Source organism: Nomascus leucogenys, chromosome 6 (assembly GCF_006542625.1).
Source record: "Nomascus leucogenys isolate Asia chromosome 6, Asia_NLE_v1, whole genome shotgun sequence".
NCBI lineage: Eukaryota > Metazoa > Chordata > Mammalia > Primates > Hylobatidae > Nomascus > Nomascus leucogenys.
Genome location: NC_044386.1, coordinates 76402446 through 76420111, shown reverse-complemented (window position 1 = coordinate 76420111; position 17666 = coordinate 76402446). Strand labels below are relative to the sequence as shown.

At 42.1% G+C, this 17666-nt stretch overlaps 1 protein-coding gene across 9 annotated transcripts in view; it reads left to right on the top strand.

Annotated features, from left to right (window-relative positions):
* HERC2 (HECT and RLD domain containing E3 ubiquitin protein ligase 2) overlaps positions 1-17666 on the top strand; it is a 213383-nt gene that overhangs the window by 145777 nt on the left and 49940 nt on the right. For all 9 annotated transcript variants that reach the window (XM_030814467.1, XM_030814465.1, XM_030814468.1 and 6 more), the window contains 8 exons: positions 95-176; positions 265-436; positions 1177-1321; positions 2211-2436; positions 6971-7142; positions 8034-8217; positions 8800-8940; positions 13620-13811. In XM_030814467.1, the coding sequence (XP_030670327.1) occupies positions 95-176; positions 265-436; positions 1177-1321; positions 2211-2436; positions 6971-7142; positions 8034-8217; positions 8800-8940; positions 13620-13811 (1314 nt within the window). The remainder of the gene's footprint in view (positions 1-94; positions 177-264; positions 437-1176; positions 1322-2210; positions 2437-6970; positions 7143-8033; positions 8218-8799; positions 8941-13619; positions 13812-17666) is intronic.

The following is a 17666-nucleotide window of genomic DNA, read 5'->3' as shown; positions in this document are numbered from 1 at the left end:
AAAGATGTGTGCATGGTTGGCTTTGTCTGTGGGAAAATCCCTTGCTTTCTCCGTGCCTGTGCTTGATTCTGTTTTTAAATTTGTAATTGAGTAGGTGAAAGTCCTTCTCGGTCACAGAGTAATCCAGGTTGCATGTGGGAGTAGAGACGCACAGACCCTGGCTCTGACAGATGAAGGTGAGTGCCTGGCATGATTCTGTGCTTCTGGGTGGGTAGGAATGATATGAAACGCTGGCCTGAAGTATATGTATATTCTTAAACCTAGGTTTGGTATTTTCCTGGGGTGATGGTGACTTTGGAAAATTGGGCCGGGGCGGAAGTGAAGGCTGTAACATTCCCCAGAACATTGAGAGACTAAATGGACAGGGGGTGTGCCAGATTGAGTGTGGAGCTCAGTTCTCCCTGGCACTCACCAAGTCTGGAGTGGTGTGGACATGGTATGTAAACGTCCTCCCTGTCACACTGTGTGTGCTTGTGCAGGTGTGTGCAGGGAACCTGGGCCTCACACCAGGCCCATCCCGGCGTGATTGTGACCTGTCGTATTTTTACTTACGCATGCATCTTTGTCCTTTAAAGGATATTGAGTTGGGATTAGTGACAACAGTACAAGAAGAAATTTCCCATTGTAACTGGGTCATTTTGAAAATACTAGAAAAATTTTAGGCCACTTACCTTTCCTGTTTGGGTGAGATTTATCGGAAGGGTTTCTTCTGCTGAAGCCTAAGGATAAATGGAGCAAAATAGCCTTCTGAATCCTTTGATTCTGAAAAAGTTAACATGTATTTCTTGTAAAAGCTTGTTTCATTAATATGCAAAAGAGCAAGTGCCTGGACTGGCCTTGGATGGTGTGTCAGGCCTTAGTGCCAATGTCATGACCAGAGGCAGCTTGAGAAAGATGTATACCAGACAGGACTTTGGATAGGTGTTATATGAAAACCTACAACAGTAACTTAAATATTGTAAAATATGTATTAAGGTATTAAGGTTTTTCCCAGCTGACTTAACAAGTTAATTTGAATTAGTGATATATGATTTTGAATATAAGTTTGAAGACCTTGGGTGCTGTGTGTGATGTCATTGAGCTGGCTGTGAAAGATGTGAGACAATGAGTGTCTTCTTGTATAGCATTGTCAGACCATAACCGTATTGTAACACTCCACCATTGGCCTTCTCTCAGGGGAAAGGGCGATTACTTCAGGTTGGGCCACGGCTCTGACGTGCATGTGCGGAAACCGCAGGTGGTGGAGGGGCTGAGAGGGAAGAAGATTGTGCATGTGGCTGTCGGAGCCCTGCACTGCCTGGCGGTCACGGACTCGGGGCAGGTAAGGCTGCAGGTGGCCTGGGGGTGGCGTGCCATCCTGAGTTGGGGCACATGGGGGTCACGACATGGCCTTCGTCCTGTTGAAATCACAGCTGTTGATGAAATCAGCTGAGTCTTACTGCTTGGAGAACCATGAGGGTGGGACCTGTGTCTTTTGCCCACTGGTGTATCTGCCCGCTCTGCAGCAGGGGTTCGGGGCGGGGTCCTCAGAAAAGAGGCGTTCCCACTCTGAAGTCCACATGAAAAGTGTGTGGAAAGATTGTTACTTTTGAAGATGCTCCTACTGCAAGGTATTAGCAAGACTTTCCTTTAGAGAATTGCTAACTGGTGAGGAGGGATACACGCCTCATTTTAGAGACAGAGCTAGTGCCTGACAAGTGTTACACTCTCTTCTGCTTGGAGAAGCATATGCTATGACTGGCTTGTGGATATTCAATTTTAAATTTTATTTATGGAAACAAAATTACCATTACTGTATTTTAGTCAAAATGAATTATACTTTATAATTCTATAAGGCCAAGAAGCAACTTACTTGAAAAATGAGCATATTGTTTTTGGTCATTTTTCTTTGCAAAATAAAAGGGAAAAAATTATTGCACTTAGTTGAAGAGAGGACCTTCTGTGTGTCTTGCAACAAAACAGAACTGGATTAATATTAAGAACATACTTGTTTTATAGGTATTAGCAAGCATTTTCATGGTTAGATTTTCTTCAGAATTGTAGTACACTGATGCCATTTTGTAAGATTGTGAAATGGTTTGTTTTTACCTTTAAGAACTCAATTCTTTCAACTACCGTGGCATACACTTAGCATTTTGAAGTAAAAATTACATTAAAGAAAATGCCCTGAAATGTTGAAAAATTATAAGCTCTTTTCGCCTCGTAAACAGGTGTATGCTTGGGGTGACAATGACCACGGCCAGCAGGGCAATGGCACGACCACGGTTAACAGGAAGCCCACACTCGTGCAAGGCTTAGAAGGCCAGAAGATCACGCGCGTGGCTTGTGGGTCGTCCCACAGTGTGGCGTGGACAACTGTGGATGTGGCCACGCCCTCTGTCCACGAGCCTGTCCTCTTCCAGACTGCAAGAGACCCTTTAGGTGCTTCCTATTTAGGTAACACAAATTTGTGTCTTCTCTGAGATTTTTCTGTAGGTTATGGCAACCTTATAGATTTATTTAATTGTGCCAGCACATTAGAGGTTGTAGTGCCGTGTTAACTGCATTATGAATCTAAAGACATAGAAGAATTATGGTATGCTCTCATGCGATTTATCCATGCTGGAATGAAAATTTTAGAAGAACGTATGTTGCTGATTCTTGTATTTATGATCAGGTAAACTCACAGCGCTGTACTTCTGTGTAAACAGGACTCCTAATAATTGCCTGAGAGATACAGGCACTGTACTGGGCTCTTTTGTATTTTTTAACAGCTTTATTCAGTTATAATTGAATGTAATAAACTGCACCTATTTAAAGTATGCATTTTGATCAACTTTGGAATACGTATGATCCATGAAAGCATCACCACAATCAAAGATAATGAACTCATACACTGCACCAGCGTTTCTCTCTGGCCCTTTGTACCCCTCCCTTTTGCTTTTAACTCCCCTCCTCCTTCCTGCCATATGCACCAACTTAATTTCTGTCACTATAGATCAGTTTGCATGTTTTCTTGTTGTTGTTGTTTGATTGGTTTTTTTTTTTTTTTTTTGTAGACAGGGTCTCACTCTGTTGCCCAGGCTGGTGTTTTCTTGTTGTTGTTGTTGTTTGATTGGGGTTTTTTTGTTTTTTTTTTTTGTAGACAGGGTCTCACCCTGTTGCCCAGGCTGGAGTGCAGTTGGCACGATCTTGGCCCACTGCAGCTTCCGCCTCCTGGGCTCTAGTGATCCTCCCACCTCAGGCTCCCGAATAGCTGGGACTACAGGCACATGTCACCATGCCTGGCTAATTTTTGTTTGTTTGTTTGGTGGAGAGAGGGTTTTGCCATGCTGCTCAGGTTGGTCTTGAACTCCTGAGCTCAAGTGATCCTCCCATCTTGGCCTCCCAAAGTGCTGGGATTATAGGCAGGAGCCACCGTGGCAGGCCAGTTTGCATGTTTTACAGCTTACTACAAATAGAATCATACAGCATATACTCTTTAAAAATCTTACTTTTCCCACTCAGCATAATAATTTTGAGATTCACTTATGTTGCATGTATCTTTTTAAGTTGTTGAATAGTATCTTAAGATAAACAAATGCAATTTGTTTATCCATTTATCTGTTGATGAATGTTTGGGCTGTTTCCAGTTAATTATACGAGTGAAATTGCTAATGGACATTTCCATACAAGTTTGTGTATGGACATCCACTTGAAATTCTCTTGGGTAAACTCCTAGGAGAGAAGTGGTTGGATCATATGGTAGGTGTATGTCTAGCTTCTTAAGATCTCTACATACTGTTGTGCAAAGTGGATGTTCCAGAGGTCCAGATTCTCCACATTTTTGTCAACCCTTGATAGGTTCAGTCTTTAATTTTAGTTATACTGATAGATGTATGGTGGTATCTCATTGTGGTTTCAATTTGCATTTCCCTAGTAACTAATGATCTCAAGCATCTTGCTTATTTACGAATCAGATACCTTTTTTGGTGAATGTCTTTTCAAGTCTTTTTCTACATTTAAATAGGTTGATTGTTTTCTTACTGAGTTTGAGAGTTCCTTATATATTTTGGGTTACAAGTCCTTTGCCTAATGTAGAATTTGCTAATACTTTCTGTCAATGTGGCTTGTCATTTTATTCCCTTCACAGGTGACTCTTAAAGATTAGAAGTTTTTAATTTTTATGATGCCTATTTTATTCATTTTATTCTCTTGTAGAGCGTATTTTTGATGTTCTGTCTACAAAACCTTTGCCTCACTCAAGATTATAAAGATTCTCTGTGTTCTGTTATAGAAGTTTTATAGTTTTAGATATGTGTATCTATGACCAGTTGATTAAATTTTATATATGGTGGTAGGTTCAGATTGAAAGGCTTTTTTTGGCATGATTGTCTAGTAATTTCAGTTGTATTTGTTGAAAAACTATGCTTTTCCTACTGAATTGCCTTTTGCCTTTGTCAGAATTCAGTTGTCTATGGATGTATGGATCTATTTCTGGACTCTCAGTACTGTTTCACTGATTTATTTGTGGATTTTGGTGGCAATGCCACATTGTCTTGATTACCACAGCTTTATAAAAGGCCTGAACTCAGGTTGCAACAGTTCTTTAGCTTTGTTCTTTTTCAAATATATTTTGGCTGTTGCAGACCCTTTGCATTTCCACCTAACTTAAAATGAGCTTGTCGGTTTTTATAAAACCGCTGGCTTGGGATTTTGGTATGGATTGCATTAATTCTGTAAGTCAATGTGGAAAGGATGGATTCACAGTATTCAGTCTTCTAACCCATGAACATAGTGTTTCTCTTTATTTGTTAGGTGTTTAGTTTCTCTCAGCAATGTTTTCTAGTCCCAGTGTTGTATAGTCTTGCATATCTTTTGTTAGATTATTTCTAAGAATTTCAGATTATTAAATGGTCTCTTAAAAATTTCATTTCTTCTGTAATGGGAATATTCAGATTGCTCTTCTACATGCTCAGCTAGCATGTAGAAATAAATACAATTGCTTTTCTTTTTTTTTAAAGTGAACCTCATCTTGTCATACAAATATTTTGTTTTTTCCCCTTATCTCTCAGGAGGGGACATTTAGGCTGCAGCAGCATCTGCTTTTATGAATAAATGGAATGTGATCTTCTAGCTGTGTTAGTTACTGGCTGTATGAACTGGGGCGAGTGGCTTCGCCTTCCTGTGCTGTCTTCTTTTCTGGGGTAGATGAAAATAAGGCTTGACTCTCATCTTCTCCTTTCTGGTTCAAATTACTCAGTATCTTCTTAATGTATAGCTCTTTTCATGTCACATTATATGTATAACTTTTGAGTCTGGCTTTTTCCACTCAGCCTAATCCTCTGGCGATTCATCCAAGTTGTTACATATTACGTAGTATGTTCAGTATTCCATCGAATACTCAACCATCAAAGGACATTTGGATTATTTCTAGGTTTTGACTATTACAAATAAAATCTCCATGTCATTCATATACAAGTGAATGTGAAAATTCACTTTATGTGAAAATAAGTTCTTATTTCTTTGACATAAATGCCCAAGAGTGTGATTGTTGGTCATATGGTAATTATGTTTAGTTTGATAAGAAACTGCCAAACTGTTTTCCAGAATGGCTGTGCCATTTTATATTCTCATTAGCAGTGGAGGATGATCCAGTTTTTCCCATATCCTCACCATCTCTTTAAAATGTAGCCGTACTGATAGATAGGTAATTATATCTCATTGTGGTTTTAATTTATATTTTCCTTATGGCTAATTATGTTAAACATCTTTTCATGTGCTTATTTACTGTCCATATCTCTTCTTTGGTAAAATATGTCTTCATGCCCTTTTCTAATTGGCCTTTTTTTTTTTTCTGTTGAGTTTAGAGAGCTCATTATATATTCTAGATGTTTCTAGTCCTTTGGCAGATGTGTGTTATGCAGATATTTTCTCCTGGTCTCTAGCTTGTCTTTTCATTTCCTTTCATATAACAAAAGTGTTTAATTTTGATGAAGTCTAATTCGTCAGTTTTTTCTTTTATAGATCATACTTTTGGTGTCAAGTCTAAGTATATTTTTGCCTAGTGCTAGTTCCTAAAGACTGTCTCCTATTTTTTTCTAAAAGATTTATAGTTTTGTATTTTCTACTGAAGTCATGATCCATTTGGATTTAATTTTGCATAAGGTGTAGACTTAGGCTGAAGTTTGGGTTTTTTGTCCATAGACGTCCAGTTGCTCCACCACCACGTGCTAAAAGGCTGTCCTGCCTCCACCGAGTTGCTTTTGCACATGTCAACAGTCAGTGAGGCATATTTGTGTGGTTCTATTTCTGGGTTCTCTGTTTATTCCACTGATTCTTATGCCAGTACCACACAGTTTTGATTATGGTATTACAACAACTTTTGAAATTGGGTAGACTCGTTCCTCCTTCTTATTTTTCTATTTCTATTCTTGTTCCTCTGCCTTTCCATACATATTTTAGAATAATCTTGTCTGTCGACAAAAACTCTTGCCAGAATTCTGGTAGGAATTGCATTAAATCTGTGTATCAATTTGGATGAGTTGACATAGACACATGTCCCAGCTTTGCTTGGCTCCCTCCCTCTGCTGAGACCTGGGAGTTCTCAGGGAAGTGAGCCTGATGAGACTTTATTGGTGAATATCTTCTCTCTTTGTTGTTTTGTATTCTTTTTTGTCTTGCCTTACCGGGGTAAGAAAATACAGGTAGTTATTGTAGCATTTTCATAGCTTGTATGTATATAACAAACTGTTGTAAGTGCATTTTATAAAAGCACCTACATCTTTTTCCAGTTACAGTGGAACTTTGCTGAAAATAGCTTCTGTATTGAAGTATGGATAAGTGGTTTTCTTATTCTGAAGGCCTGTTAATGAGCCTGATAGGTGCTCTGTGAAATAGCAAAATGCAGATTGCAGTGTGTTTTGGAACTAACCTGTAAGGTCAGATTTTATAAAAATAGAGCAAACTGTGATTTTAAAAACAAAATGCAAATTTTATTTTCCTCTTATAGGCGTGCCTTCAGATGCTGATTCTTCTGCTGCCAGTAATAAAATAAGTGGTGCGAGTAATTCTAAGCCAAATCGCCCTTCTCTTGCCAAGATTCTCTTGTCATTGGATGGAAATCTGGCCAAACAGCAGGCCTTATCGCATATTCTTACAGCATTGCAAATCATGTATGCCAGGTAGGCTTCTGTGCTAATTTTTGAAATTCTGCAATTATGTGAGCTTCGGCTTTTTGTGATTTCTTTTTTCTTTTCATTGATCAGATGTCTCCAAGAATGTTGTATTATTATCTTTAAATGCTGTGTGTTTTAAGTCACATGTTCTTTGATGGTGATTGGTGATATCTTTGTGTGTGTCTTAATGGGCATTGAAACATGAATTAGAAAACTAACTTGAACATTTTCACTATTCTTTTTGACCAGTAGACTCGAACCATTAATATTTGGGGGAAGAAAAGAAGAATTAGGTGATACTAATTTATAGTGATGTCTAAGACGACTTAGCGTCCCCTTCGCTCACTTGAGAAGGCTGAGTTTTGCCAATGCGGCATTTTGCAGTATTTTTCTGCTGCTTTCCCACAGCCTAGATAAATTGCCCATCTACTAATGTATCACACATGTGGACCTGACGGGTGTCCTTACATGGGAAAATTAGTTTCAGAACAAAAACAGTCATTCAGTAGAGGCCATTGAGTCCTTGCTGCTCAGTATGTGGCTTTCAGTAAACACAAAATTGCCTGCTGGTCAATTATCCAGCCCTCAGGCTCTCACAGCAGCCCAAGAGGATTTCTCAGGGGGAGCCAGAGTCTCATTCTGGTCTGGTTTTTATGTTTGGCAGTTTTTCACCTGCCATTACTCTGGTTTTTCAAATAAATAGGATCCAGAGTAAACATTTTAGCTATTAGCCAAAGGATACATGGTAATAATGTTTGATATTTTCCCAAAACTCTTTTACATGTATTCAGTAAAAATGAGGAAATGCCTCAGTGTGTGCTAGTCCTGCCTCGCCACTTCCTGTGGTGTGGTGGAGAAGCGGCAGCTCACCACAGGCCTGGCTTTGTGTCCTGACAGAGATGCCATAGTCGGGGCCCTGATGCCGGCCGCCATGATGAGCCCGGTGGAGTGCCCCTCGTTCTCCTCGGCGGCCACTTCTGACGCATCTGCGATGGCTAGTCCCATGAATGGAGAAGAATGCATGCTGGCTACTGATATTGAAGACAGACTGAGTCCAAACCCATGGCAAGAAAAGAGAGAGGTAAAAGCGAATCGTAAAGCAATGTTAATCAGAAAGGAAAAGGTGGCTACTTTGTGTCTAGGAAAGTCTCATTCTGTCATTTAGTTTAGGCTGTTTCTGTGCCTCCCGCTTTGATTTTTGGCTTTACTTAGAAGAATATTCTCTTTAAAGGAGCTTTTAAAGTGCTTAAGTGGAATTGACTTTCTTTTTTAAAAAAAACCATTAAATGCAAGTTCACAGTCCTTTATCTGCAATTCTGAAACCTTGAAGTTCTGATAGTCAAGAATTTTAGTAACTTATTTTGGAGGAAATAACCAACTTGAAGATATGTGAACTCATTTTAGTCTGGTTCATGTGACCTGCTGTGAATATTAATAGTTTTTCTTGAAAATATGAATGTACTTGACTTTGCACAACTGTCCTAGGCCCAACTGGGGGTGGTAGTGGCTATGTCGGGTAGGCACGATGTTACCTCTGTAAAATCTGGAACATTCTAAACAGCCCAAGTAGTTTTAGATAAAGCATTTGGGACTTGAGTAGGAAATGTGTTATGTTGTTGAGTTTTTCCACTTAAACTTCCCCTACTATGCACTGTTCGACTAGATTGTTTCCTCTGAGGATGCGGTGACCCCCTCTGCAGTGACTCCATCGGCTCCCTCAGCCTCCGCTCGGCCGTTTATCCCAGTGACGGATGACCTGGGAGCCGCAAGCATCATTGCAGAAACCATGACCAAAACCAAAGAGGTGAAGAGGCGTTCTTCTTTAACTTTGTATTGTGAAATAATCTTAAATGTACACAGAAGTAGAAATAGAACTTAGGAGTTGAACACAGTCCATTCCCATCCCATTCACCTGGGCTGTCCACTTGTTAGCATCTTCGAAGCATTTGTGGGAATGTCGCGGGACACAGTCCCTGTCACTGCTTACTGCTTCTGCGTGTATTCCTTATCAGGACTGCAGCTTGATCCAGCGTTACTTTCAAACCCACAGACATATTCAGATTTTGCTCATCATCCCAATAGTATCCTTATAGGTCTAGCACTCAACCTAGGATTGCACACTGCCTCTTTAGTCTTCAGTGTGGAATAGTCCTTCAGTTCTTCACTTTGACAGACACCACAGGAATGGTGCAGAATTCTTTTCAGTGCCTCCACTGGGACTCATGCATTGTTGATTTGCTGCATCATTGGTGATACAGCTTATCACTTGGTTAAAGGTCTCTGCCAAGTTTCTCCACTGGAAGTCAGTAAGTGTGTTAAGTACTCATGGGGAGATACTTTTGAGATCATATCAATGTCTTGTTCCTCATCATACTTTTACCTCCCAGTTTTTAGCATCTTAAAGATTCTAGCTGAATCCATTATTACTGTGGTGGTTGTCACATTTTCATTTTTCACATTTATTGTTATTTGTGGAATGTAATTGTTGCCATTCTTTTGCAAGAGAGAGCTTTCCCTTCTCATCCGTCTGTCTTCTACCTACCTACCTACCTATCTATTTATATTGTATAGATTCAGGAGTTCCTGTTTTAGTCAAATAGTGACATTTGTTACCATCATTATTTGACACTCAAAGTGTCCCGGACTTGGTCATTGGGACTCCTGTGGACTGGTCATTGGGACTCGGTCATTGGGACTCCCGTGGACTGGTCACTGGGACTTGGTCATTGGGACTCCCGTGGACTGGTCACTGGGACTCGGTCATTGGGACTCCTGTGGACTGGTCATTGGCACCCCGGTGGACTGGTTCCATTGTCTGATGTGTCCCCATAATTCTTAGGGCTTTTCCTTCATTTCTGGCACAACTGTGCTCTAGACTTATCTTTCACCTACCCTGCCCCTGCCTGGAATCAGCCATTTCTCCAAGAAGCCATGGTTCCTGCTAGTGGCTTGTAGGATTTGGAAACCAAGATCTGGGTGCTTGCTAAACTAATTGTTACTGAGTGTCTTTGGTTAGGCCCTCTCAGCAAATAGACCTATACACATGAGCATTTATTTATCCTTCTGCATTTATCTGTATAATAAAAACCATTAACAGCCCAAATCAGTACTTTTAATTCCAGTCCAGTACCACAGGGCTTATTCCTACTCTCCCTCTTTCCAAATGTTTTTGGTGTATAATGCTTTTATATGTTGCTAGATTTGGTTTGCTGCTATTTTGTTGAAGATTTTTACATCTATATTCATAAGGGATATGGCTCTGTAGTTTTCTTGTGATGTCTTTGGTTTAGATATTATAGCAATACTGGCTTCCTAGATTGAGTTGGAGGGTGTGTCTTTCCCTTCTGTTTTTTAGAAGAGTTGGTGAAGGATTCGGGTTAATTCTTCTTTAAATAGTTGATAGAATTTTATCTGTTCTTCTGGCATATTCCCATCATTCTTTGAGTATTTCCTTGCTTTTTGGCACAACATAAAATTCCAGGCTCAACAAGATGTCTTATGCTCCAACATAGGAATCAGTTGTTTTTCTGAGAAGTCCTAGTTCTTTCTGGTGGAGAAGGGCATTTAGAGGTCAAGATCTGGGCCGTTTGTGTGCTTGTTGCTGTTTGGGTGACAGAGCTAGAGAATGAATATGTGTGTGTGTAACATAATAGGTACATACATCAGTTTTTGTTTTTTGTTTGTTTGTTTATCTTTAGACAGGGTCTTGTTCTGTTGTCCAGGCTGGAGTACAGTGGCACGATCTTGGCTCACTGCAGCCTCAACCTCCTGGTCTCAAGCCATCCTCAGCCTCCCAAGTAGCTGGAGCTACAAGTATGCACCACCATACCTGGCTAATTTTTGTATTTTTTTTTCTTTTTGGAGATAGGATTTTGCCATGTTGCCCAGGCTGGTCTTGAACTCCTGGGCTCAAGTGATCTGCCTGCCTCATCATCTCAAAGTGCTGGAATTACAGGCATGAGCCACCATGTTTGGCCTACATCAGTATTTATGTTGTTATATATTTACGTATATGGAAAACCACCGGTTCACACCAATATAATTGATTGTAATCCAACTGGGATTCATTCTAGTTTTCACCCTTTTTGTGTTTATAACTTTCTTCCCTGAAAGTGGGAAACCTGGCTCGTGTCATCAGCAGGCTGTTTACTTACAGTTCAGTCCCCTTAGATAACCAACCTCCGATCTTGGCTGTCCCCACTCCGTGGTGGGCACCCTTCTTCCTCTGTACAGCCTCTGGCATTCAGAACCAGTCTGCCTCCATGGTCACCCTATGTGACCTCTGGCCCTCCCCCCACCTCCATGTTGACCCAGAGTGTGGCACCTTCCTCACTTGGCCTGGCTGTGTCTCTCCAACCCCCCATGTGTGGATGCCTTCCCCAGCCCGCCGAGGTGCTCCCCACACCAGGCCAGCCCCTGCTCATGTGTACTCCCTTGCCAGCCTTCCCACCTTGGGGACAAACACTTTATTTTTTTTTTTTTTGAGACGGAGTCTCGCTCTGTCGCCCAGGCTGGAGTGCAGTGGCCCAATCTCGGCTCACTGCAAGCTCCGCCTCCCAGGTTCACGCCATTCTCCTGCCTCAGCCTCCCGAGTAGCTGGGACTACAGGCGCCCGCCACCACTCCCAGCTAAGTTTTGTATTTTTAGTAGAGACAGGGTTTCACTGTGTTAGCCAGGAAGGTCTCAATCTCCTGATCTTGTGATCCACCCGCCTTGGCCTCCCAAAGTGCTGGGATTACAGGTGTGAGCCACCGCACCCGGCCAAACACTTTATTTTTAATTACATTTGGAACCCTTGATTTATTATGCTGTTACTGCTGGCAGAAAATATGTTCTATGGAAATTATTTATAACCATTCATGGTAATAAGCCTCTATTTATGAATAAGGTGCCTGGAATCAACTTCTCATTTTTGGCAGTCTCCTGGTTTGAGGGTTTAATGCAGATCTTATTCTGAGGAAGGCAACATTTTTGTTTTAGGTAAAAGGATAATATGATTTATTTCCCCCCAATTTATTTATGAGACATAGGCATTATCCAGGTTGTAACCCTGTATTTCTATTCAGTTTTGGCTTGACTCATGACTTTAAGGCAAAGCAATTTTAATGTTAGTATTAAGCTATGATTCATATTTAAGGATATGCCGCTAGTGATTTTCTTCCTCAGCAATTCTTCTAGACATATTTTCTGTGTGTGTGTGCATGTTTTAAGACACCCTCGTAAAAAAAAAGGTAGGTGCATTTCAATCTCAAGACTAAAGAGATTCTTGTTGATATGTTTCACTGAATGCTTTTGCTGTCTTCAGTGCGTTACGTTCTGGAATGTCATCATTTGTAATGAATTTCACTTACTCCTTGGGTCTCCATGCAGAGGCAGTAGCAAGGTCTGTTTCCCTAAAGGGAGAAGAACTTTGTTCCTAAATCAGAGTGGTGTGGTTTCCAGGGCCCACTGGTTGGTTCATGTTCCCCTTAAGGGGAATGTGTGGGGCTGTCCTTCCCCCAGCTTGTTTATGTTTGTGGAAAGAGTTGCACTGGATTTGCTGAGATCCAGAAAGCAGGAGAGAAAAGTGGCACTTCCCTGGCTCTCGTTCTACCTCTGGGGAGCCAGACTCTGCCTGGGGGATGAGAAGAGCTTGACATACTCCTGCTCCGCACAGGGTCACAGTGGTTCCCATGCTGGGTTGGAAGTGGTGGGAGTCCCTGGCTCTGACAACGGCCTTTCCCCGTTCCACAAGCTCAGCCCCAGTGCTGCCCTCCAGGAGGCTCCTGTGTGCCGACAAGCCGGGTGGGGGCGGCCATCCTGGGCAAGGCACCTCCAAGCCGTGGGAGCTGGGGGTGCAGTGATGCTGGGAATTGGCTCATAGCAAACAAGGAGAGGAGGTGAAGGATCAAGATGCGGTATTTTTAGGCTGACACGGCAGGAATGGGAAGTATACGAGTGGTAATGAGAAGACTTTTATGTATGATGTTTTCAGTGAACTCAAGGAGTGAGAGAGACTATGGATAGCGTGTTACATGCCAGTAAGTCACTTGAAATAAGATTCCAGGAAAGAATTATGGAGAGGACCTAGACAGAATATATACAATTATAAAATACAAATTTAGTTTATAAACGATTCCCAAGCATATCTTATGGGTAGATTATACAGGATGCAGCTTCATTCCAAAACTCTCCCTGTAGTATCTGCCTATGATCCAAACTTGGTCCCAGTAATAAATTGTCATTTCTTTATAGCTTAAGTCATCCCTTTTTGATAAATGCCATTGGTAATACAGCAGTTAATTGGTCTTGAAAACATAGCACATGGCTTGGTGGAGATTTTAGGGGCCGTCATTTCTTCATCTGTTTCTTAAGGTCTTAAACACCTTCAGGTTTCTTACTTGTTGGCATTCATGTGTTCTCTGAGTTTGTGGGTAAACTAGTGACTGTTTATCTCTTAGCATATCATTCCTCATGTTAATTGTTGGATGTCATTTGACTTAGGATGTTGAAAGCCAAAATAAAGCAGCAGGTCCGGAGCCTCAGGCCTTGGATGAGTTCACCAGTCTGCTGATCGCGGATGACACCCGTGTGGTAGTAGACCTGCTCAAGCTGTCGGTGTGCAGCCGGGCCGGGGACAGGGGCAGGGACGTGCTCTCCGCGGTGCTTTCTGGCATGGGGACCGCCTACCCACAGGTGAGTTTCAGGGAGGGCAGGGCCATCTGACTCCACCTCCTCCACGTTGGGCCACCCTCCTCTCCAAGGGAGAGCTGCTATGGATCACCGGTGATCTTGTGCTGGGTTTTATCCTAGTAGACAGCAGGTTAGGAGCACTCCTTTAGAATAAAATGTTTTAGCACTTACCCCAGTGACATCCCTTACCTGTTTTTTGTTTTTTGTTTTTTTTGAGACAGAGTCTTGCTCTGTCGCCCAGGCTAGAGTGCAGTGGTGCCATCTCAGCTCACTGCAAGCTCTGCCTCCTGGGTTCACACCATTCTCCTGACTCAGCCTCCCGAGTAGCTGGGACTACAGGCGCCCACCACCACGCCTGGCTAATTTTTTTTTGTATTTTTAGTAGAGTTGGGGTTTCACCATGTTAGCCAGGATGGTCTTGATCTCCTGACCTCGTGATCCACCTGCCTCAGCCTCCCAAAGTGCTGGGATTACAGGAGTGAGCCACCGCGCCTGGCCCCTTTACGTGTTTTATAACTGATTTGTGCATCTTTTTAAAATGATTTGTCAGAGTTCTTTAAGTCCCTTTTCTGTCATATGTCTTACAGTTTCCACCCCAGTTTATCTTTTGATATTAGTTTGATATTTTTTGCCATGTAGAAATTTTTAATTATTATATGGTCAAATCTGTCAGATTTTTCATTTATGCCTTCTGAGTTTTGTATTATGCTGAAAAAAAAAATGCTTGCTTATGTGACATTGTTTTAAATAAATTCTTCCAAATTTTCTTCTAAGGTTTTTGAGACAGTCTCCTTCACCTGGGCTGGAGTGCAGTGGTGCGATCTCAGCCTCCCAGGATCACCTCTACCTCCCGGGATCAAGTGATTCTTGTACCTCAGCTTCCTGAGTAGCTGGGGTTACAGGCGTGTGCCACGATGCCTGGCTAATTTTTGTATTTTTAGTTGAGACAGGGTTTCACCATGTTGGCCCGGCTGGTCTCGAACTGCTGACCTCAAGTGATCCACCCACCCCGGCCTCCCAAAGTGCTTGGGATTACAGGCATGAGCCACCACACCTGGCCTTCTTCTAATTTTTTATGATTTCATGTATTGCTTACATTTTTTAGCCACCTGGGATTTATCTTGATGTAAGAGTAAAGTAGGGATCAGGGATCCAACTTTACTTTTTTTCCTAGATGGTAAACTGGTTGGCCTAACATCATTTATTGAATAGTTCATCTTTTCCCTGGTGATTTAAAAACAAGCTTTATCATATTGTAAATTCCTGTATGCATTTGGGTCTATTTACAAAACTTCTTAGTCTCTGATACTATGGTATTTTAACTATTATAGCTTTAAAATGCCTTTAAATATTTGGTAGCACTGGGTCCATAGGACTTTGTCATTGTGGGAATGTTCTGGACCAGAGCCATCTGGGACCATTGGCACCAGCCGCATATGGCCACTGAGCACTGGAATATGGCTAGTGCACCTGAGGAAGTGAAGGTTTTAAAACACTCCACTTGAGGCACATGTGGCTAGTAGCTGTTGAATTGGTCTGTAGGTCTGCAGTATAAAGTGAGTGTCTTATTAGTATGTCTTAGAAATAGGACTGGTCAGTCCTAAAGGCCATGGGCTTCCTTAAGAACTCTTCTTTATCAGCAGCCATGCTCTGCCCTGCCAGGGAGCCTGAGATGTCCTTCCTGGCTGCAGACACTTCATCCGTTTCTCTGGGTGGCTACTTTGTGTGGAGGAAAGTCTTACTCTGTCACTTAGTTTAGGCAGTTTCTGTGCCTATTATGATTTTTGGCTTTAGTTAGAAGAATATGCTTTTTAAAGGAACTTCTAAGGTTTTTAAGTAGAATTATATTTTTTTAAAAAATCATTAAATGCAAGTTCATAGTCCTTTATCTGCAATTTGGAAACGTTAAAGCTCTGATAGTCAGAAATTTTAGTAACTTACATGATCACCAAAACGATAAAGTACTTCAGTAGAGTTGAGCAGTCTTGAAAGCACAGCAAAGGTTTGCTGGATATTGTAGGGGCTTGTTATTTCTTCATCTGCTATTCATGAAGAACTAAAAAGCTGTAGGTTTCGTTTTTTGAGACAAGTTACTTGGCATAATTCTAAGAGATGAAATCGAGGTGAATTACCATAAGCACTGTTATTATTTTTCATAAGTTTGTTGCATTTGTGAGAGGCAAGGATATGAATGAGAACTTTGATTTAAAATAATGCTGAGCGGGGGGCGGTTCCAAGATGGCCGAATAGGAACAGCTCCAGTCTACAGCTCCCAGTGTGAGTGATGCGGAAGATGGGGTGATTTCTGCATTTCCAACTGAGGTACTGGGTTCATCTCACTGGGGCTTGTCAGACAGTGGGTGCAGGACAGTGGGTGCAGTGCACTGAGCATGAGCTGAAGCAGGACGAGGCATTAGCCTCACCTGGGAAGCGCAAGGGGTCAGGGAATTCCCTTTCCTAGCCAAGCAAAGCTGTGATGGAAGGCACCTGGAAAATGGGGACACTCCCACCCTAATACTGTGCTTTTCCAACGGTCTTAGCCAAAGTCACACCAGAGATTATATCCCGTGTCTGGCTCCGAGGGTCCCATGCCCATGGAGCCTTGCTCATTGCTAGCACAGCAGTCTGAGATGGAACTGCAAGACAGCAGCAAGGCTGGGGGAGGGGTGCCCACCATTGCTGAGGCTTGAGTAGGTAAACAAAGTGGCCCAGAAGCTTGAACTGGGTGGAGCCCACCACAGCTCAAGGAGGCCTGCCAGCCTCTATAGACTCCACCTCTGGGGGCAGGGCATAGCTGAACAAAAGGCAGCAGAAACCTCTGCAGACTTAAATGTCCCTGTCTGACAGCTTTGAAGAGAATAGTGGTTCTCCCAGCACGGAGTTTGAGATCTGAGAATGGACAGACTGCCTCCTCAAGTGGGTCCCAGACCCCTGAGTAGCCTAACTGGGAGGCACTCCCCTGTAGGGGCTGACTGACACCTCACACGGCTGGGTACCCCTCTGAGACCAAACTTCCAGAGGAATGATGAGACAGCAACATTTGCTGTTCTGCAGCCTCCACTACTGATACCCAGGCAAACAGAGTCTGGAGTGGACCTCCAGCAAACTCCAACAGACCTGCAGCTGAGGATCCTGACTGTTAGAAGGAAAACTAACAAACAGAAAGGACATCCACACCAAAACCCCATCTGTACGTCACCATCATCAAAGACCAAAGGTAGATAAAACCACAAAGATGGGGAAAAAACAGAGCAGAAAAACTGAAAATCCTAAAAATCAGAGTGCCTCTCCTCCTCCAAACGCAGCTCCTCACCAGCAATGGAACAAAACTGGATGGAGAATGACTTTGATGAGCTGAAAGAGGAAGGCTTCAGATGATCAAACTTCTCTGAGCTAAAGGAGGAAATTTGAACCCATGGCAAAGAAGTTTAAAACCTTGAAAAAAGATGAGACTAATGGCTAACTAGAATAACCAATGCAGAGAAGTCCTTAAAGGACCTGATGGAGCTGAAAACTATGGCATGAGAACTATGTGACAAATGCACAAACTTCATTAGCCGATTTGATCACCTGGAAGAAAGGGTATCAGTGATTGAAGATCAAATGAATGAAACGAAGCGAGAAGAGAAGTTTAGAGAAAAAAGAGTAAAACAAAGCCTCCAAGAAATATGGGACTATGTGAAAAGACCAAATCTACATCTAACTGGTGTACCTGAAAGTGACGGGGAGAATGGAACCAAGTTGAAAAACACTCTGCAGGATATTATCCAGGAGAACTTCCCCAACCCAGCAAGGCAGGCCAACATTGAATTTCAGGAAATACAGAGAACGCCACAAAGATATTTCTCGAGAAGAGCA